We start from the raw sequence: 23229 nt of genomic DNA on the forward strand, positions 1-23229 counted from the left end.
GTGTTACTGAGTGGACTATCCTGGCTAGATCGTTTAGATCTTTAAAACAGCGGTGAGTGTTACTGAGTGGACTATCCTGGCTAGATCGTTTAGATCTTTAAAACAGTGGTAAGTGTTACTGAGTGGACTATCCTGGCTAGATCGTTTAGATCTTTAAAACAGTGGTGAGTGTTACTGAGTGGACTATCCTGGCTAGATCGTTTAGATCTTTAAAACAGTGGTGAGTGTTACTGAGTGGACTATCCTGGCTAGATCGTTTAGATCTTTAAAACAGTAGTGAGTGTTACTGAGTGGACTATCCTGGCTAGATCAGGCCCATCCCCCCATACACCCCATCAAGTACACACACTACACACTCTCTCCTCTCTACCTTCTCTTCTCTACCTGTATCTGCTGCTAAAGCCACTTTCTATCACTCTACATTTTAAGCATCTCCCTCTAACCCTAGGAAACTTATTTTCCACCATCTCCTCCCTCCTTAATCCTCCGCCCCCTCCCTCCTTAATCCTCCGCCCCCTCCCTCCTTAATCCTCCGCCCCCTCCCTCCTTAATCCTCCGCCCCCTCCCTCCTTAATCCTCCACCCCCTCCCTCCTTAATCCTCCACCCCCCTCCCTCCTTAATCCTCCACCCCCTCCCTCCTTAATCCTCCACCCCCCTCCCTCCTTAATCCTCCACCCCCTCCCTCTCTGCGGATGAAAAGAAGGTTGATGACATCCGCTCCTCATTCACTCCGCCTATTGAGTCCACTGGTCCCACTCACTAGTGAGGTCTGGCTGCCCGACAACCTGCCCACTCGACCCCACCCTCCTCCCTCCTCCAGACCATCTCTGGAGACCTTCTACCATTCCTCACTTCGCCCATCAACTCATCCCTGACCACTGGCTGCGTCCCCTCTGACTTCAAAATGGAGCGAGTCGCTCCCCTCCTTAAGAGACCAACGCTCGACTCATCTGACGTCAAAAACTACAGACCGGTATCCCTTCTTCACTTGAGCGTTCTGTCTCTGATCAACTCTCTCGTTATCTCTCTCAGAACGATCTTCTTGACCCAAACCAGTCAGGCTTCAATATGTGTCACTCAACCGAGACTGCTCTTCTCTGTGTCACGGAGGCTCTCCACACTGCCAAAGCTGACTCTCTCTCCTCTGCTCTTGTCCTCCTAGATCTATCTTCTGCCTTTGACACTGTGAACCATCAGATCCTCCTCTCCACCCTCTCAGGGCTGAGCATCTCAGGCTCTGCACACTCTTGGATTGCATCCTACCTGGCAGGCCGCTCCTACCAGGTGACGTGGAGAGGATCTGTGTCCGCACCATGTACTCTCACTACTGGTGTCCCCCAGGGCTCGGTCCTAGGCCCTCTCCTCTTCTCTCTATACACCAAGTCACTCAGCTCTGTCATATCCTCACATGGTCTCTCCTATCATTGCTATGCGGACGACACTCAACTACTTTTCTCCTTCCCCCTTCTGACATTCAGGTGGCGACAGCATCTCTGCGTGCCTGGCAGATATCTCAACTTGGATGTCGGACCACCACCTCAAGCTCAACCTCGACAAGACGGAGCTGCTCTTCCTCCCCGGGGAAGACCTGCCCGCTCCAAGACCTTCATCACGGTTGACAACTCCACAGTGTCCCCCTCCCAGAGTGCAAATGACCTTGGCGTGACCCTGGACAACATCCTTTTCTGCAAACGTCAAAGCAGTGACTCGCTCGTGCAGGTTCATGCTCTACAACACATGTCAAACTCATTCCACGGAGGGCCAAATGTCTGCAGGTATTCACTATAGGCCGGGTAGACATGCCTCCACTGGGGCTGTGAAATGGCACCCGGCCCATTCCCTATGAAACTCTGGGGCTGTGAAATGGCACCCGGCCCATTCACTATGAAACTCTGGGGCTGTGAAATGGCACCCGGCCCATTCCCTATGAAACTCTGGGGCTGTGAAATGGCACCCGGCCCATTCACTATAAAACTCTGGGGCTGTGAAATGGCACCCGGCCCATTCACTATAAAACTCTGGGGCTGTGAAATGGCACCCGGCCCATTCACTATAAAACTCTGGGGCTGTGAAATGGCACCCGGCCCATTCACTATGAAACTCTGGGGCTGTGAAATGGCACCCGGCCCATTCACTATGAAACTCTGGGGCTGTGAAATGGCACCCGGCCCATTCACTATGAAACTCTGGGGCTGTGAAATGGCACCCGGCCCATTCACTATGAAACTCTGGGGCTGTGAAATGGCACCCGGCCCATTCCCTATAAAACTCTGGGGCTGTGAAATGGCACCCGGCCCATTCACTATGAAACTCTGGGGCTGTGAAATGGCACCCGGCCCATTCCCTATGAAACTCTAGACAGAAGTAGTAATAGTTTCTCTATCTCTCGGTCTCCCTCCCAGGTTTGTGTGTCAGCAAGACTTTATTTATTTCTGTTGTGCTTCATTCCACCTCCAGGTTTGTGCGTCAGTATCCGTTTGCCCAGCATGCCCTGTGGTCCCTACTGAGTGGTCGGACCCTGGTCGTCCTGGGGTCTGAGGAGGGCAGGGTCAGGAGGCTGGTGTCCGCTCTAGCCCTCTACGTGCCTGGACCCGGGCGCTGTGGCGAGAGGATCCAGCCCTGGCTCTCCTGCCCCTTCAGCCTCACTGACCTACAGCGATGGAAACTCGTAGGACTGCAGAGGTGAGGGGGTGGGGGGGTATTGTGCCTGGGTGATGATGTCATCAGTCCTGGGGGGGTAGGGGGGGGTATTGATAGGTGAGGGGAGGGGGGGAGGTGGGGTATTGTGCCTGGGTGATGATGTCATCAGTCCTGGGGGGGTCAGTCAGTGCATCCTATAATCTAAACTACTCTGGACCGAAACACTTCCTGTTTTTTAGAACTAGCCTATATTTAGTTTAATGTTTAAATTTATGTGCACCAAAGAAAACTAGTGATTTTTAAACAACAATACAGATAAAAACAAATACATTTAAAAAGCGGTGTGTACAGGTGTGGATGGAAGCCCTGGGGGCTGATATAAAAACCACATCACAAAACAACTATATACAATACAAAAATACAAAAAAAGGTTTGTTAAAACAGATAACAAAACCAACAAATTATAAATTAATTGATCAATAATCATTCAAAAAAACAAAACAATTTTTTTTTACATGTTTTGTTTAAATGTGGTGTGAGGATGGGTGAGTGTGTGAGACTTAGTCTATATGGAGGAGATTACTGGGTAGTTTGGTTCATCAGGCTGACCCCCAGTCTTCATGGAGGAGATTACTGGTAAAGGCTGACAAGAACAGAGTATTGCCAGTTCGGAGTTTGGTCATCAGGCTGACCCCAGTCTTCATGGGGTAGGTTCACAGGCTGACCCCAGTCTTCATGGAGGAGATTACTGAGTATTTATGCTGACCCCAGTCTTCATGGATATGAGTAGGGAGGGCCAGTCTTCATGGAGGAGATTACTGAGTAGTTTGGTTCATCAGGCTGACCCCCCAGTCTTCTCCTGAAGTTATTGAGGGATGATGAGGTTTTGGCAATGTGAAGATAAGAATTCCAGAGTTTGGTACCTCTCTATCTGATAGAGAATTGACTGTGAGGTGCGGCAGTGGGGAGGGTGAAGGTTATCGCAGTGGCTTGTGTTTTATATAGATGGATTTCAGACTTAACCTGGAAGAATCCATTGAAGGGTTTAGGTAAACTGTCTGGGAACTGTGCATAATTAGAGGACATTAATGTGGTAAATAGACAAGATATTGAGTTTCTTAAACAAAGGTCAGGTAATTAGAGGAGGTGGCTGGTCTTGAAATGTATTTAGTTTGATGAGTAATCTGTGTAGGTAGGAGACATGTACTGGCCCAGACAATATTACAGTAAATGAGATATGGGTAAATGAAGCTAGTAGTATAGCAAGCCTGATGAACCAAGCCACTCATCTTTCTGATGATACCAACAGATTTAATCACTTTTATGCAGACAAATTGAATATGATCTTTCCAGGATCACTTTTCATCAATTAGAACTCCAGGGAATCTAGTGGATTTGACTTGTTCCATTTCATTCTCACCAATTTGAAATTCTGGCTCTTTTTTTTTTTGTGAATACAATAAAGTTGGATTTTTGAATGACACAGCAGTAAGGTCATTGATATAGATTCGGAATAACAAAGGTCCAATTATCGAACCCTGTCCTTCCTGTTTATAACTAGTCTATATACAGTCCTTCCTGTTTATAACTAGCCTATATACAGTCCTTCCTGTTTATAACTAGCCTATATACAGTCCTTCCTGTTTATAACTAGCCTATATACAGTCCTTCCTGTTTATAACTAGTCTATATACAGTCCTTCCTGTTTATAACTAGTCTATATACAGTCCTTCCTGTTTATAACTAGTCTATATACAGTCCTTCCTGTTTATAACTAGTCTATATACAGTCCTTCCTGTTTATAACTAGTCTATATACAGTCCTTCCTGTTTATAACTAGTCTATATACAGTCCTTCCTGTTTATAACTAGTCTATATACAGTCCTTCCTGTTTATAACTAGTCTATATACAGTCCTTCCTGTTTATAACTAGTCTATATACAGTCCTTCCTGTTTATAACTAGTCTTATACAGTCCTTCCTGTTTATAACTAGTCTATATACAGTCCTTCTGTTTATAACTAGTCTATATACAGTCCTTCCTGTTTATAACTAGTCTATATACAGTCCTTCCTGTTTATAACTAGTCTATATACAGTCCTTCCTGTTTATAACTAGTCTATATACAGTCCTTCCTGTTTATAACTAGCCTATATACAGTCCTTCCTGTTTATAACTAGCCTATATACAGTCCTTCCTGTTTATAACTAGTCTATATACAGTCCTTCCTGTTTATAACTAGTCTATATACAGTCCTTCCTGTTTATAACTAGTCTATATACAGTCCTTCCTGTTTATAACTAGCCTATATACAGTCCTTCCTGTTTATAACTAGTCTATATACAGTCCTTCCTGTTTATAACTAGCCTATATACAGTCCTTCCTGTTTATAACTAGTCTATATACAGTCCTTCCTGTTTATAACTAGTCTATATACAGTCCTTCCTGTTTATAACTAGCCTATATACAGTCCTTCCTGTTTATAACTAGTCTATATACAGTCCTTCCTGTTTATAACTAGTCTATATACAGTACTTCCTGTTTATAACTAGCCTATATACAGTCCTTCCTGTTTATAACTAGTCTATATACAGTCCTTCCTGTTTATAACTAGTCTATATACAGTCCTTCCTGTTTATAACTAGTCTATATACAGTACTTCCTGTTTATAACTAGCCTATATACAGTCCTTCCTGTTTATAACTAGCCTATATACAGTCCTTCCTGTTTATAACTAGTCTATATACAGTCACTTCCTGTTTATAACTAGTCTATATACAGTCCTTCCTGTTTATAACTAGTCTATATACAGTCCTTCCTGTTTATAACTAGTCTATATACAGTCCTTCCTGTTTATAACTAGTCTATATACAGTCCTTCCTGTTTATAACTCAGCCTATATACAGTCCTTCCTGTTTATAACTAGCCTATATACAGTCCTTCCTGTTTATAACTAGTCTATATACAGTCCTTCCTGTTTATAACTAGTCTACTATACAGTCCTTCCTGTTTATAACTAGCCTATATACAGTCCTTCCTGTTTATAACTAGCCTATATACAGTCCTTCCTGTTTATAACTAGCCTATATACAGTCCTTCCTGTTTATAACTAGTCTATATACAGTCCTTCCTGTTTATAACTAGCCTATATACAGTCCTTCCTGTTTATAACTAGTCTATATACAGTCCTTCCTGTTTATAACTAGTCTATATACAGTCCTTCCTGTTTATAACTAGCCTATATACAGTCCACTTCCTGTTTATAACTAGCCTATATACAGTCCTTCCTGTTTATAACTAGTCTATATACAGTCCTTCCTGTTTATAACTAGTCTATATACAGTCCTTCCTGTTTATAACTAGCCTATATGCAGTCCTTCCTGTTTATAACTAGCCTATATACAGTCCTTCCTGTTTATAACTAGTCTATATACAGTCCTTCCTGTTTATAACTAGCCTATATACAGTCCTTCCTGTTTATAACTAGCCTATACAGTCCTTCCTGTTTATAACTAGTCTATATACAGTCCTTCCTGTTTATAACTAGTCTATATACAGTCCTTCCTGTTTATAACTAGTCTATATACAGTCCTTCCTGTTTATAACTAGTCTATATACAGTCCTTCCTGTTTATAACTAGCCTATATACAGTCCTTCCTGTTTATAACTAGTCTATATACAGTCCTTCCTGTTTATAACTAGTCTATATACAGTCCTTCCTGTTTATAACTAGTCTATATACAGTCCTTCCTGTTTATAACTAGTCTATATACAGTCCTTCCTGTTTATAACTAGTCTATATACAGTCCTTCCTGTTTATAACTAGCCTATATACAGTCCTTCCTGTTTATAACTAGTCTATATACAGTCCTTCCTGTTTATAACTAGTCTATATACAGTCCTTCCTGTTTATAACTAGTCTATATACAGTCCTTCCTGTTTATAACTAGCCTATATACAGTCCTTCCTGTTTATAACTAGCCTATATACAGTCCTTCCTGTTTATAACTAGTCTATATACAGTCCTTCCTGTTTATAACTAGTCTATATACAGTCCTTCCTGTTTATAACTAGTCTATATACAGTCCTTCCTGTTTATAACTAGTCTATATACAGTCCTTCCTGTTTATAACTAGCCTATATACAGTCCTTCCTGTTTATAACTAGCCTATATACAGTCCTTCCTGTTTATAACTAGTCTATATACAGTCCTTCCTGTTTATAACTAGCCTATATACAGTCCTTCCTGTTTATAACTAGTCTATATACAGTCCTTCCTGTTTATAACTAGCCTATATACAGTCCTTCCTGTTTATAACTAGCCTATATACAGTCCTTCCTGTTTATAACTAGTCTATATACAGTCCTTCCTGTTTATAACTAGTCTATATACAGTCCTTCCTGTTTATAACTAGTCTATATACAGTCCTTCCTGTTTATAACTAGTCTATATACAGTCCTTCCTGTTTATAACTAGTCTATATACAGTCCTTCCTGTTTATAACTAGTCTATATACAGTCCTTCCTGTTTATAACTTCAGTCTATATACAGTCCTTCCTGTTTATAACTTGGCTATACAGTCCTTCCTGTTTATAACTAGTCTATATACAGTCACTTCCTGTTTATAACTAGCCTATATACAGTCCTTCCTGTTTATAACTAGTCTATATACAGTCCTTCCTGTTTATAACTAGCCTATATACAGTCCTTCCTGTTTATAACTAGCTATATACAGTCCTTCCTGTTTATAACTAGTCTATATACAGTCCTTCCTGTTTATAACTAGCCTATATACAGTCCTTCTGTTTATAACTAGTCTATATACAGTCCTTCCTGTTTATAACTAGCCTATATACAGTCCTTCTGTTTATAACTAGCCTATATACAGTCCTTCCTGTTTATAACTAGTCTATATACAGTCCTTCCTGTTTATAACTAGCCTATATACAGTCCTTCCTGTTTATAACTAGCCTATATACAGTCCTTCCTGTTTATAACTAGTCTATATACAGTCCTTCCTGTTTATAACTAGTCTATATACAGTCCTTCCTGTTTATAACTAGTCTATATACAGTCCTTCCTGTTTATAACTAGTCTATATACAGTCCTTCCTGTTTATAACTAGCCTATATACAGTCCTTCCTGTTTATAACTAGTCTATATACAGTCCTTCCTGTTTATAACTAGTCTATATACAGTCCTTCCTGTTTATAACTAGCCTATATACAGTCCTTCCTGTTTATAACTAGCCTATATACAGTCCTTCCTGTTTATAACTAGTCTATATACAGTCCTTCCTGTTTATAACTAGCCTATATACAGTCCTTCCTGTTTATAACTAGTCTATATACAGTCCTTCCTGTTTATAACTAGCCTATATACAGTCCTTCCTGTTTATAACTAGTCTATATACAGTCCTTCCTGTTTATAACTAGCCTATATACAGTCCTTCCTGTTTATAACTAGTCTATATACAGTCCTTCCTGTTTATAACTAGCCTAGTATACAGTCCTTCCTGTTTATAACTAGTCTATATACAGTCCTTCCTGTTTATAACTTAGCCTATATACAGTCCTTCCTGTTTATAACTAGTCTATATACAGTCCTTCCTGTTTATAACTAGCCTATATACAGTCCTTCCTGTTTATAACTAGTCTATATACAGTCCTTCCTGTTTATAACTAGTCTATATACAGTCCTTCCTGTTTATAACTAGTCTATATACAGTCCTTCCTGTTTATAACTAGTCTATACAGTCCTTCCTGTTTATAACTAGCCTATATACAGTCCTTCCTGTTTATAACTAGCCTATATACAGTCCTTCCTGTTTATAACTAGTCATATACAGTCCTTCCTGTTTATAACTAGTCTATATACAGTCCTTCCTGTTTATAACTAGTCTATATACAGTCCTTCCTGTTTATAACTAGCCTATATACAGTCCACTTCCTGTTTATAACTAGTCTATATACAGTCCTTCCTGTTTATAACTAGTCTATATACAGTCCTTCCTGTTTATAACTAGTCTATATACAGTCCTTCCTGTTTATAACTAGTCTATATACAGTCCTTCCTGTTTATAACTAGTCTATATACAGTCCTTCCTGTTTATAACTAGTCTATATACAGTCCTTCCTGTTTATAACTAGCCTATATACAGTCCTTCCTGTTTATAACTAGTCTATATACAGTCCTTCCTGTTTATAACTAGCCTATATACAGTCCTTCCTGTTTATAACTAGTCTATATACAGTCCTTCCTGTTTATAACTAGTCTATATACAGTCCTTCCTGTTTATAACTAGTCTATATACAGTCCTTCCTGTTTATAACTAGTCTATATACAGTCCTTCCTGTTTATAACTAGCCTATATACAGTCCTTCCTGTTTATAACTAGCCTATATACAGTCCTTCCTGTTTATAACTAGTCTATATACAGTCCTTCCTGTTTATAACTAGCCTATATACAGTCCTTCCTGTTTATAACTAGTCTATATACAGTCCTTCCTGTTTATAACTAGCCTATATACAGTCCTTCCTGTTTATAACTAGCCTATATACAGTCCTTCCTGTTTATAACTAGTCTATATACAGTCCTTCCTGTTTATAACTAGTCTATATACAGTCCTTCCTGTTTATAACTAGTCTATATACAGTCCTTCCTGTTTATAACTAGTCTATATACAGTCCTTCCTGTTTATAACTAGTCTATATACAGTCCTTCCTGTTTATAACTAGTCTATATACAGTCCTTCCTGTTTATAACTAGTCTATATACAGTCCCTTCCTGTTTATAACTAGTCTATATACAGTCCTTCCTGTTTATAACTAGTCTATATACAGTCCTTCCTGTTTATAACTAGCCTATATACAGTCCTTCCTGTTTATAACTAGTCTATATACAGTCCTTCCTGTTTATAACTAGTCTATATACAGTCCTTCCTGTTTATAACTAGTCTATATACAGTCCTTCCTGTTTATAACTAGCCTATATACAGTCCTTCCTGTTTATAACTAGTCTATATACAGTCCTTCCTGTTTATAACTAGTCTATATACAGTCCTTCCTGTTTATAACTAGTCTATATACAGTCCTTCCTGTTTATAACTAGTCTATATACAGTCCTTCCTGTTTATAACTAGCCTATATACAGTCCTTCCTGTTTATAACTAGCCTATATACAGTCCTTCCTGTTTATAACTAGTCTATATACAGTCCTTCCTGTTTATAACTAGTCTATATACAGTCCTTCCTGTTTATAACTAGTCTATATACAGTCCTTCCTGTTTATAACTAGTCTATATACAGTCCTTCCTGTTTATAACTAGCCTATATACAGTCCTTCCTGTTTATAACTAGTCTATATACAGTCCTTCCTGTTTATAACTAGTCTATATACAGTCACTTCCTGTTTATAACTAGCCTATATACAGTCCTTCCTGTTTATAACTAGTCTATATACAGTCCTTCCTGTTTATAACTAGTCTATATACAGTCCTTCCTGTTTATAACTAGTCTATATACAGTCCTTCCTGTTTATAACTAGCCTATATACAGTCCTTCCTGTTTATAACTAGTCTATATACAGTCCTTCCTGTTTATAACTAGTCTATATACAGTCCTTCCTGTTATAACTAGTCTATATACAGTCCTTCCTGTTTATAACTAGCCTATATACAGTCCTTCCTGTTTATAACTAGTCTATATACAGTCCTTCCTGTTTATAACTAGTCTATATACAGTCCCTTCCTGTTTATAACTAGCCTATATACAGTCCTTCCTGTTTATAACTAGTCTATATACAGTCCTTCCTGTTTATAACTAGCCTATATACAGTCCTTCCTGTTTATAACTAGTCTATATACAGTCCTTCCTGTTTATAACTAGTCTATATACAGTCCTTCCTGTTTATAACTAGCCTATATACAGTCCTTCCTGTTTATAACTAGCCTATATACAGTCCTTCCTGTTTATAACTAGCCTATATACAGTCCTTCCTGTTTATAACTAGTCTATATACAGTCCTTCCTGTTTATAACTAGCCTATATACAGTCCTTCCTGTTTATAACTAGCCTATATACAGTCCTTCCTGTTTATAACTAGTCTATATACAGTCCTTCCTGCTTATAACTAGCCTATATACAGTCCTTCCTGTTTATAACTAGTCTATATACAGTCCTTCCTGTTTATAACTAGTCTATATACAGTCCTTCCTGTTTATAACTAGCCTATATACAGTCCTTCCTGTTTATAACTAGTCTATATACAGTCCTTCCTGTTATAACTAGCCTATATACAGTCCTTCCTGTTTATAACTAGTCTATATACAGTCCTTCCTGTTTATAACTAGTCTATATACAGTCCTTCCTGTTTATAACTAGTCTATATACAGTCCTTCCTGTTTATAACTAGCCTATATACAGTCCTTCCTGTTTATAACTAGTCTATATACAGTCCTTCCTGTTTATAACTAGCCTATATACAGTCCTTCCTGTTTATAACTAGTCTATATACAGTCCTTCCTGTTTATAACTAGCCTATATACAGTCCTTCCTGTTTATAACTAGTCTATATACAGTCCTTCCTGTTTATAACTAGTCTATATACAGTCCTTCCTGTTTATAACTAGTCTATATACAGTCCTTCCTGTTTATAACTAGTCTATATACAGTCCTTCCTGTTTATAACTAGTCTATATACAGTCCTTCCTGTTTATAACTAGCCTATATACAGTCCTTCCTGTTTATAACTAGTCTATATACAGTCCTTCCTGTTTATAACTAGCCTATATACAGTCCTTCCTGTTTATAACTAGTCTATATACAGTCCTTCCTGTTTATAACTAGTCTATATACAGTCCTTCCTGTTTATAACTAGTCTATATACAGTCCACTTCCTGTTTATAACTAGTCTATATACAGTCCTTCCTGTTTATAACTAGTCTATATACAGTCCTTCCTGTTTATAACTAGCCTATATACAGTCCTTCCTGTTTATAACTAGCCTATATACAGTCCTTCCTGTTTATAACTAGCCTATATACAGTCCTTCCTGTTTATAACTAGCCTATATACAGTCCTTCCTGTTTATAACTAGTCTATATACAGTCCTTCCTGTTTATAACTAGTCTATATACAGTCCTTCCTGTTTATAACTAGCCTATATACAGTCCTTCCTGTTTATAACTAGTCTATATACAGTCCTTCCTGTTTATAACTAGTCTATATACAGTCCTTCCTGTTTATAACTAGTCTATATACAGTCCTTCCTGTTTATAACTAGCCTATATACAGTCCTTCCTGTTTATAACTAGTCTATATACAGTCCTTCCTGTTTATAACTAGTCTATATACAGTCCTTCCTGTTTATAACTAGTCTATATACAGTCCTTCCTGTTTATAACTAGCCTATATACAGTCCTTCCTGTTTATAACTAGTCTATATACAGTCCTTCCTGTTTATAACTAGCCTATATACAGTCCTTCCTGTTTATAACTAGTCTATATACAGTCCTTCCTGTTTATAACTAGTCTATATACAGTCCTTCCTGTTTATAACTAGCCTATATACAGTCCTTCCTGTTTATAACTAGCCTATATACAGTCCTTCCTGTTTATAACTAGTCTATATACAGTCCTTCCTGTTTATAACTAGTCTATATACAGTCCTTCCTGTTTATAACTAGTCTATATACAGTCCTTCCTGTTTATAACTAGTCTATATACAGTCCTTCCTGTTTATAACTAGCCTATATACAGTCCTTCCTGTTTATAACTAGTCTATATACAGTCCTTTTCCTAAGTATACAGTCCTTCCTGTTTATAACTAGCCTATATACAGTCCTTCCTGTTTATAACTAGCCTATATACAGTCCTTCCTGTTTATAACTAGCCTATATACAGTCCTTCCTGTTTATAACTAGTCTATATACAGTCCACTTCCTGTTTATAACTAGTCTATATACAGTCCTTCCTGTTTATAACTAGTCTATATACAGTCCTTCCTGTTTATAACTAGCCTATATACAGTCCTTCCTGTTTATAACTAGTCTATATACAGTCCTTCCTGTTTATAACTAGTCTATATACAGTCCACTTCCTGTTTATAACTAGTCTATATACAGTCCTTCCTGTTTATAACTAGCCTATATACAGTCCTTCCTGTTTATAACTAGTCTATATACAGTCCTTCCTGTTTATAACTAGTCTATATACAGTCCTTCCTGTTTATAACTAGCCTATATACAGTCCTTCCTGTTTATAACTAGTCTATATACAGTCCTTCCTGTTTATAACTAGCCTATATACAGTCCTTCCTGTTTATAACTAGTCTATATACAGTCCTTCCTGTTTATAACTAGTCTATATACAGTCCTTCCTGTTTATAACTAGTCTATATACAGTCCTTCCTGTTTATAACTAGTCTATATACAGTCCTTCCTGTTTATAACTAGCCTATATACAGTCCTTCCTGTTTATAACTAGTCTATATACAGTCCTTCCTGTTTATAACTAGTCTATATACAGTCCTTCCTGTTTATAACTAGCCTATATACAGTCCTTCCTGTTTATAACTAGCCTATATACAGTCCTTCCTGTTTATAACTAGTCTATATACAGTCCTTCCTGTTTATAACTAGTCTATATACAGTCCACTTCCTGTTTATAACTAGTCTATATACAGTCCTTCCTGTTTCTAACTAGTCTATATACAGTCCTTCCTGTTTATAACTAGCCTATATACAGTCCTTCCTGTTTATAACTAGTCTATATACAGTCCTTCCTGTTTATAACTAGTCTATATACAGTCCTTCCTGTTTATAACTAGCCTATATACAGTCCTTCCTGTTTATAACTAGTCTATATACAGTCCTTCCTGTTTATAACTAGCCTATATACAGTCCTTCCTGTTTATAACTAGTCTATATACAGTCCTTCCTGTTTATAACTAGTCTATATACAGTCCTTCCTGTTTATAACTAGTCTATATACAGTCCACTTCCTGTTTATAACTAGTCTATATACAGTCCTTCCTGTTTATAACTAGCCTATATACAGTCCTTCCTGTTTATAACTAGTCTATATACAGTCCTTCCTGTTTATAACTAGCCTATATACAGTCCTTCCTGTTTATAACTAGTCTATATACAGTCCTTCCTGTTTATAACTAGCCTATATACAGTCCTTCCTGTTTATAACTAGTCTATATACAGTCCTTCCTGTTTATAACTAGTCTATATACAGTCCTTCCTGTTTATAACTAGTCTATATACAGTCCTTCCTGTTTATAACTAGCCTATATACAGTCCTTCCTGTTTATAACTAGCCTATATACAGTCCTTCCTGTTTATAACTAGTCTATATACAGTCCTTCCTGTTTATAACTAGTCTATATACAGTCCTTCCTGTTTATAACTAGTCTATATACAGTCCTTCCTGTTTATAACTAGCCTATATACAGTCCTTCCTGTTTATAACTAGCCTATATACAGTCCTTCCTGTTTATAACTAGTCTATATACAGTCCTTCCTGTTTATAACTAGTCTATATACAGTCCTTCCTGTTTATAACTAGTCTATATACAGTCCTTCCTGTTTATAACTAGTCTATATACAGTCCTTCCTGTTTATAACTAGTCTTATACAGTCCTTCCTGTTTATATACTATTAACTAGTCTATATAAAGTCATAACTAGTTTATAACAGACTGTATATAACAGTCTATATACAGTCCTTCCTGTTTATAACTAGTCTATACAGTCCTTCCTGTTTATAACTAGCCTATATACAGTCCTTCCTGTTTATAACTAGTCTATATACAGTCCTTCCTGTTTATAACTGGTCTATATACAGTCCTTCCTGTTTATAACTAGTCTATATACAGTCCTTCCTGTTTATAACTAGTCTATATACAGTCCTTCCTGTTTATAACTAGTCTATATACAGTCCTTCCTGTTTATAACTAGTCTATATACAGTCTTCCTGTTTATAACTAGCCTATATACAGTCCTTCCTGTTTATAACTAGTCTATATACAGTCCTTCCTGTTTATAACTAGTCTATATACAGTCCTTCCTGTTTATAACTAGCCTATATACAGTCCTTCCTGTTTATAACTAGCCTATATACAGTCCTTCCTGTTTATAACTAGTCTATATACAGTCCTTCCTGTTTATAACTAGCCTATATACAGTCCTTCCTGTTTATAACTAGTCTATATACAGTCCTTCCTGTTTATAACTAGTCTATATACAGTCCTTCCTGTTTATAACTAGCCTATATACAGTCCTTCCTGTTTATAACTAGTCTATATACAGTCCTTCCTGTTTATAACTAGTCTATATACAGTCCTTCCTGTTTATAACTAGTCTATATACAGTCCTTCCTGTTTATAACTAGTCTATATACAGTCCTTCCTGTTTATAACTAGTCTATATACAGTCCTTCCTGTTTATAACTAGTCTATATACAGTCCTTCCTGTTTATAACTAGCCTATATACAGTCCTTCCTGTTTATAACTAGCCTATATACAGTCCACTTCCTGTTTATAACTAGTCTATATACAGTCCTTCCTGTTTATAACTAGCCTATATACAGTCCTTCCTGTTTATAACTAGTCTATATACAGTCCTTCCTGTTTATAACTAGTCTATATACAGTCCTTCCTGTTTATAACTAGTCTATATACAGTCCTTCCTGTTTATAACTAGTCTATATACAGTCCTTCCTGTTTATAACTAGTCTATATACAGTCCTTCCTGTTTATAACTAGCCTATATACAGTCCTTCCTGTTTATAACTAGTCTATATACAGTCCTTCCTGTTTATAACTAGCCTATATACAGTCCTTCCTGTTTATAACTAGTCTATATACAGTCCTTCCTGTTTATAACTAGTCTATATACAGTCCTTCCTGTTTATAACTAGTCTATATACAGTCCTTCCTGTTTATAACTAGCCTATATACAGTCCTTCCTGTTTATAACTAGTCTATATACAGTCCTTCCTGTTTATAACTAGCCTATATACAGTCCTTCCTGTTTATAACTAGCTATATACAGTCCTTCCTGTTTATAACTAGTCTATATACAGTCCTTCCTGTTTATAACTAGTCTATATACAGTCCTTCCTGTTTATAACTAGTCTATATACAGTCCTTCCTGTTTATAACTAGTCTATATACAGTCCTTCCTGTTTATAACTAGTCTATATACAGTCCTTCCTGTTTATAACTAGTCTATATACGGTCCTTCCTGTTTATAACTAGCCTATATACAGTCACTTCCTGTTTATAACTAGCCTATATACAGTCCTTCCTGTTTATAACTAGCCTATATACAGTCCTTCCTGTTTATAACTAGCCTATATACAGTCCTTCCTGTTTATAACTAGTCTATATACAGTCCTTCCTGTTTATAACTAGTCTATATACAGTCCTTCCTGTTTATAACTAGTCTATATACAGTCCTTCCTGTTTATAACTAGCCTATATACAGTCCTTCCTGTTTATAACTAGTCTAGCTCCTGTTATACAGCCTATATACAGTCCTTCCTGTTTATAACTAGTCTATATACAGTCCTTCCTGTTTATAACTAGTCTATATACAGTCCTTCCTGTTTATAACTAGTCTATATACAGTCCTTCCTGTTTATAACTAGTCTATATACAGTCCTTCCTGTTTATAACTAGCCTATATACAGTCCTTCCTGTTTATAACTAGCCTATATACAGTCCTTCCTGTTTATAACTAGCCTATATACAGTCCTTCCTGTTTATAACTAGTCTATATACAGTCCTTCCTGTTTATAACTAGTCTATATACAGTCCTTCCTGTTTATAACTAGTCTATATACAGTCCTTCCTGTTTATAACTAGTCTATATACAGTCCTTCCTGTTTATAACTAGTCTATATACAGTCCTTCCTGTTTATAACTAGCCTATATACAGTCCTTCCTGTTTATAACTAGTCTATATACAGTCCTTCCTGTTTATAACTAGTCTATATACAGTCCTTCCTGTTTATAACTAGTCTATATACAGTCCTTCCTGTTTATAACTAGCCTATATACAGTCCTTCCTGTTTATAACTAGTCTATATACAGTCCTTCCTGTTTATAACTAGTCTATATACAGTCCTTCCTGTTTATAACTAGTCATATACAGTCCTTCCTGCTTATAACTAGTCTATATACAGTCCTGTCCTGTTTATAACTAGCCTATATACAGTCCTTCCTGTTTATAACTAGTCTATATACAGTCCTTCCTGTTTATAACTAGCCTATATACAGTCCTTCCTGTTTATAACTAGTCTATATACAGTCCTTCCTGTTTATAACTAGTCTATATACAGTCCTTCCTGTTTATAACTAGTCTATATACAGTCCTTCCTGTTTATAACTAGCCTATATACAGTCCTTCCTGCTTATAACTAGCCTATATACAGTCCTTCCTGTTTATAACTAGCCTATATACAGTCCTTCCTGTTTATAACTAGTCTATATACAGTCCTTCCTGTTTATAAGTCTATATACAGTCCTTCCTGTTTATAACTAGTCTATATACAGTCCTTCCTGTTTATAACTAGTCTATATACAGTCCTTCCTGTTTATAACTAGCCTATATACAGTCCTTCCTGTTTATAACTAGTCTATATACAGTCCTTCCTGTTTATAACTAGTCTATATACAGTCCTTCCTGTTTATAACTAGTCTATATACAGTCCTTCCTGTTTATAACTAGTCTATACAGTCCTTCCTGTTTATAACTAGTCTATATACAGTCACTTCCTGTTTATAACCTAGTCTATATACAGTCCTTCCTGTTTATAACTAGTCTATATACAGTCCTTCCTGTTTATAACTAGCCTATATACAGTCCTTCCTGTTTATAACTAGTCTATATACAGTCCTTCCTGTTTATAACTAGTCTATATACAGTCCACTTCCTGTTTATAACTAGTCTATATACAGTCCACTTCCTGTTTATAACTAGTCTATATACAGTCCTTCCTGTTTATAACTAGCCTATATACAGTCCACTTCCTGTTTATAACTAGCCTATATACAGTCCTTCCTGTTTATAACTAGTCTATATACAGTCCTTCCTGTTTATAACTAGTCTATATACAGTCCTTCCTGTTTATAACTAGTCTATATACAGTCCTTCCTGTTTATAACTAGTCTATATACAGTCCTTCCTGTTTATAACTAGCCTATATACAGTCCTTCCTGTTTATAACTAGCCTATATACAGTCCTTCCTGTTTATAACTAGCCTATATACAGTCCTTCCTGTTTATAACTAGTCTATATACAGTCCTTCCTGTTTATAACTAGCCTATATACAGTCCTTCCTGTTTATAACTAGTCTATATACAGTCCTTCCTGTTTATAACTAGTCTATATACAGTCCTTCCTGTTTATAACTAGTCTATATACAGTCCTTCCTGTTTATAACTAGTCTATATACAGTCCTTCCTGTTTATAACTAGCCTATATACAGTCCTTCCTGTTTATAACTAGCCTATATACAGTCCTTCCTGTTTATAACTAGTCTATATACAGTCCTTCCTGTTTATAACTAGTCTATATACAGTCCTTCCTGTTTATAACTAGTCTATATACAGTCCTTCCTGTTTATAACTAGTCTATATACAGTCCTTCCTGTTTATAACTAGTCCATATACAGTCTCCTGCTTATAACTAGTCTATATACAGTCCTTCCTGTTTATAACTAGTCTATATACAGCCTCTGTTTATAACTAGCCTATATACAGTCCTTCCTTTTATAACTAGTCTATATACAGTCCTTCCCTGTTTATAACTAGCCTATATACAGTCCTTCTGTTTATAACTAGTCTATATACAGTCCTTCCTGTTTATAACTGGTCTATACAGTCCTTCCTGTTTATAACTAGTCTATATACAGTCCTTCCTGTTTATAACTAGTCTATATACAGTCCTGATAGAAGTCTTCCTGTTTATAAACTAGTCTATATACAGTCCTTCCTGTTTTATAACTAGCCTTATACAGTCCTTCCTGTTTATAACTAGTCTATATACAGTCCACTTCCTGTTTATAACTAGTCTATATACAGTCCTTCCTGTTTATAACTAGCCTATATACAGTCCTTCCTGTTTATAACTAGTCTATATACAGTCCTTCCTGTTTATAACTAGTCTATATACAGTCCTTCCTGTTTATAACTAGTCTATATACAGTCCTTCCTGTTTATAACTAGCCTATATACAGTCCTTCCTGTTTATAACTTCAGTCTATACAGTCCTTCCTGTTTATAACTAGTCTATATACAGTCCTTCCTGTTTATAACTAGCCTATATACAGTCCTTCCTGTTTATAACTAGTCTATATACAGTCCTTCCTGTTTATAACTAGTCTATATACAGTCCTTCCTGTTTATAACTAGCCTATATACAGTCCTTCCTGTTTATAACTAGTCTATATACAGTCCTTCCTGTTTATAACTAGTCTATATACAGTCCTTCCTGTTTATAACTTCAGCTCTATATACAGTCCTTCCTGTTTATAACTAGTCTATATACAGTCCTTCCTGTTTATAACTAGCCTATATACAGTCACTTCCTGTTTATAACTAGTCTATATACAGTCCTTCCTGTTTATAACTAGTCTATATACAGTCCTTCCCTGTTTATAACTAGCTCTATATACAGTCCTTCCTGTTTATAACTAGTCTATATACAGTCCTTCCTGTTTATAACTAGTCTATATACAGTCCTTCCTGTTTATAACTAGCCTATATACAGTCCTTCCTGATTATAACTAGCCTATATACAGTCCTTCTGTTTATAACTAGTCTATATACAGTCCTTCCTGTTTATAACTAGTCTATATACAGTCCTTCCTGTTTATAACTAGTCTATATACAGTCCTTCCTGTTTATAACTAGTCTATATACAGTCTCCTGTTTATAACTAGTCTGTGTCCTTCCTGTTTATAACTAGTCTATATACAGTCCTTCCTGTTTATAACTAGTCTATATACAGTCCTTCCTGTTTATAACTAGTCTATATACAGTCCTTCCTGTTTATAACTAGTCTATATACAGTCCTTCCTGTTTTATAACTAGTCTATATACAGTCCTTCCTGTTTATACTAGTCTATATACAGTCCTTCCTGTTTATAACTAGTCTATATCAGTCCTTCCTGTTTATAACTAGTCTATATACAGTCCTTTCCTGTTTATAACTAGTCTATATACAGTCCTTCCTGTTTATAACTAGTCTATATACAGTCCTTCCTGTTTTATAACTAGTCTATCTACAGTCCTTCCTGTTTATAACTAGCCTATATACAGTCCTTCCTGTTTATAACTAGCCTATATACAGTCCTTCCTGTTTATAACTAGTCTATATACAGTCCTTCCTGTTTATAACTAGCCTATATACAGTCCTTCCTGTTTATAACTAGCCTATATACAGTCCTTCCTGTTTATAACTAGTCTATATACAGTCCTTCCTGTTTATAACTAGTCTATATACAGTCCTTCCTGTTTATAACTAGTCTATATACAGTCCTTCCTGTTTATAACTAGCCTATATACAGTCCTTCCTGTTTATAACTAGTCTATATACAGTCCTTCCTGTTTATAACTAGTCTATATACAGTCGTATCTGCCTTCTTTATAACTAGTCTATATACAGTCCTTCCTGTTTATAACTAGCCTATATACAGTCCTTCCTGTTTATAACTAGTCTATATACAGTCCTTCCTGTTTATAACTAGCCTATATACAGTCCTTCCTGTTTATAACTAGTCTATATACAGTCCTTCCTGTTTATAACTAGCCTATATACAGTCCTTCCTGTTTTATAACTAGTCTATATACAGTCCTTCCTGTTTATAACTAGCCTATATACAGTCCTTCCTGTTTATAACTAGCCTATATACAGTCCTTCCTGTTTATAACTAGTCTATATACAGTCCTTCCTGTTTATAACTAGCCTATATACAGTCCTTCCTGTTTATAACTAGTCTATATACAGTCCTTCCTGTTTATAACTAGTCTATATACAGTCCTTCCTGTTTATAACTAGCCTATATACAGTCCTTCCTGTTTATAACTAGTCTATATACAGTCCTTCCTGTTTATAACTAGCCTATATACAGTCCTTCCTGTTTATAACTAGTCTATATACAGTCCTTCCTGTTTATAACTAGCCTATATACAGTCCTTCCTGTTTATAACTAGCCTATATACAGTCCTTCCTGTTTATGCAACTAGTCTATATACAGTCCTTCCTGTTTATAACTAGTCTATATACAGTCCTTCCTGTTTATAACTAGCCTATATACAGTCCTTCCTGTTTATAACTAGCTATATACAGTCCTTCCTGTTTATAACTAGCCTATATACAGTCCTTCCTGTTTATAACTAGTCTATATACAGTCCTTCCTGTTTATAACTAGTCATATACAGTCCTTCCTGTTTTATAACTAGCTCTATATACAGTCCTTCCTGTTTATAACTAGTCTATATACAGTCCTTCCTGTTTATAACTAGCCTATATACAGTCCTTCCTGTTTATAACTAGTCTATATGACAGTCCTTCCTGTTTATAACTAGTCTATATAGTCCTTCCATTTATAACTAGCTATACAGTCCTTTCTGTTTATAACTAGCCTATATACAGTCCTTCCTGTTTATAACTAGTCTATATACAGTCCTTCCTGTTTATAACTAGCCATATATACAGTCCTTCCTGTTTATAACTAGTCTATATACAGTCCTTCCTGTTTATAACTAGTCTATATACAGTCCTTCCTGTTTTATAACTAGTCTATATACAGTCCTTCCTGTTTATAATAGTCTATATACAGTCCTTCCTGTTTATAACTAGCACTATATACAGTCCTTCCTGCTTATAACTAGTCTATATACAGTCCTTCCTGTTTATAACTAGCCTATATACAGTCCTTCCTGTTTATAACTAGTCTATATACAGTCCTTCCTGTTTATAACTAGTCTATATACAGTCCTTCCTGTTTATAACTAGTCTATATACAGTCCTTCCTGTTTATAACTAGCCTATATACAGTCCTTCCTGTTTATAACTAGTCTATATGTGAGCAGTCCTTCCTGTTTATAACTAGCTCCATATACAGTCCTTCCTGTTTATAACTAGCCATATACAGTCCTTCCTGTTTATAACTAGTCTATATACAGTCCACTTCCTGTATATAACTAGCCTATATACAGTCCTTCCTGTTTATAACTAGTCCATATTACAGTCCTTCCTGTTTATAACTAGTCTATATACAGTCCTTCCTGTTTATAACTAGTCTATATACAGTCCTTCCTGTTTATAACTAGTCTATATACAGTCCTTCCTGTTTATAACTAGCCTATATACAGTCCTTCCTGTTTATAACTAGTCTATATACAGTCCTTCCTGTTTATAACTAGCCTATATACAGTCCTTCCTGTTTATAACTAGCCTATATACAGTCCTTCCTGTTTATAACTAGTCTATATACAGTCCTTCCTGTTTATAACTAGTCTATATACAGTCCTTCCTGTTTATAACTAGCCTATATACAGTCCTTCCTGTTTATAACTACGCCTATATACAGTCCTTCCTGTTTATAACTAGCCTATATACAGTCCTTCCTGTTTATAACTAGCCTATATACAGTCCTTCCTGTTTATAACTAGCCTATATACAGTCCTTCCTGTTTATAACTAGTCTATATACAGTCCTTCCTGTTTATAACTAGCCTATATACAGTCCTTCCTGTTTATAACTAGCTCTATATACAGTCCTTCCTGTTTATAACTAGCCTATATACAGTCCTTCCTGTTTATAACTAGCCTATATACAGTCCTTCCTGTTTATAACTAGCCTATATACAGTCCTTCCTGTTTATAACTAGCCTATATACAGTCCTTCCTGTTTATAACTAGCCTATATACAGTCCTTCCTGTTTATAACTAGTCTATATACAGTCCTTCCTGTTTATAACTAGTCTATATACAGTCCTTCCTGTTTATAACTAGTCTATATACAGTCCTTCCTGTTTATAACTAGCCTATATACAGTCCTTCCTGTTTATAACTAGTCTATATACAGTCCTTCCTGTTTATAACTAGTCTATATACAGTCCTTCCTGTTTATAACTAGGCCTATATACAGTCCTTCCTGTTTATAACTAGCCTATATACAGTCCTTCCTGTTTATAACTAGTCTATATACAGTCCTTCCTGTTTATAACTAGTCTATATACAGTCCTTCCTGTTTATAACTAGTCTATATACAGTCCTTCCTGTTTATAACTAGTCTATATACAGTCCCTTCCTGTTTATAACTAGTCTATATACAGTCCTTCCTGTTATAACTAGCCTATATACAGTCCTTCCTGTTTATAACTAGTCTATATACAGTCCTTCCTGTTTATAACTAGTCTATATACAGTCCTTCCTGTTTATAACTAGTCTATATACAGTCCTTCCTGTTTATAACTAGCTCTATATACAGTCCTTCCTGTTTATAACTTAGCCTATATACAGTCCTTCCTGTTTATAACTAGTCTATATCACAGTCCTTCCTGT

At 36.2% G+C, this 23229-nt stretch overlaps 1 protein-coding gene across 1 annotated transcript in view; it reads left to right on the forward strand.

Annotated features, from left to right (window-relative positions):
* Positions 1-2458: 2458 nt before the first annotated feature.
* The window catches only part of LOC123488227 (guanine nucleotide exchange protein smcr8a-like), a gene marked incomplete at its 5' end in the record, with an annotated part of 39019 nt that continues 18248 nt past the window's right edge, over positions 2459-23229 (forward strand). Inside the window, one exon of the mRNA XM_045219114.1 lies at positions 2459-2683. Coding sequence (XP_045075049.1) covers positions 2459-2683 — 225 coding nt within the window. The remainder of the gene's footprint in view (positions 2684-23229) is intronic.

This window comes from Coregonus clupeaformis, unplaced genomic scaffold (assembly GCF_020615455.1).
Source record: "Coregonus clupeaformis isolate EN_2021a unplaced genomic scaffold, ASM2061545v1 scaf2073, whole genome shotgun sequence".
NCBI classification, from domain to species: Eukaryota; Metazoa; Chordata; class Actinopteri; order Salmoniformes; family Salmonidae; genus Coregonus; species Coregonus clupeaformis.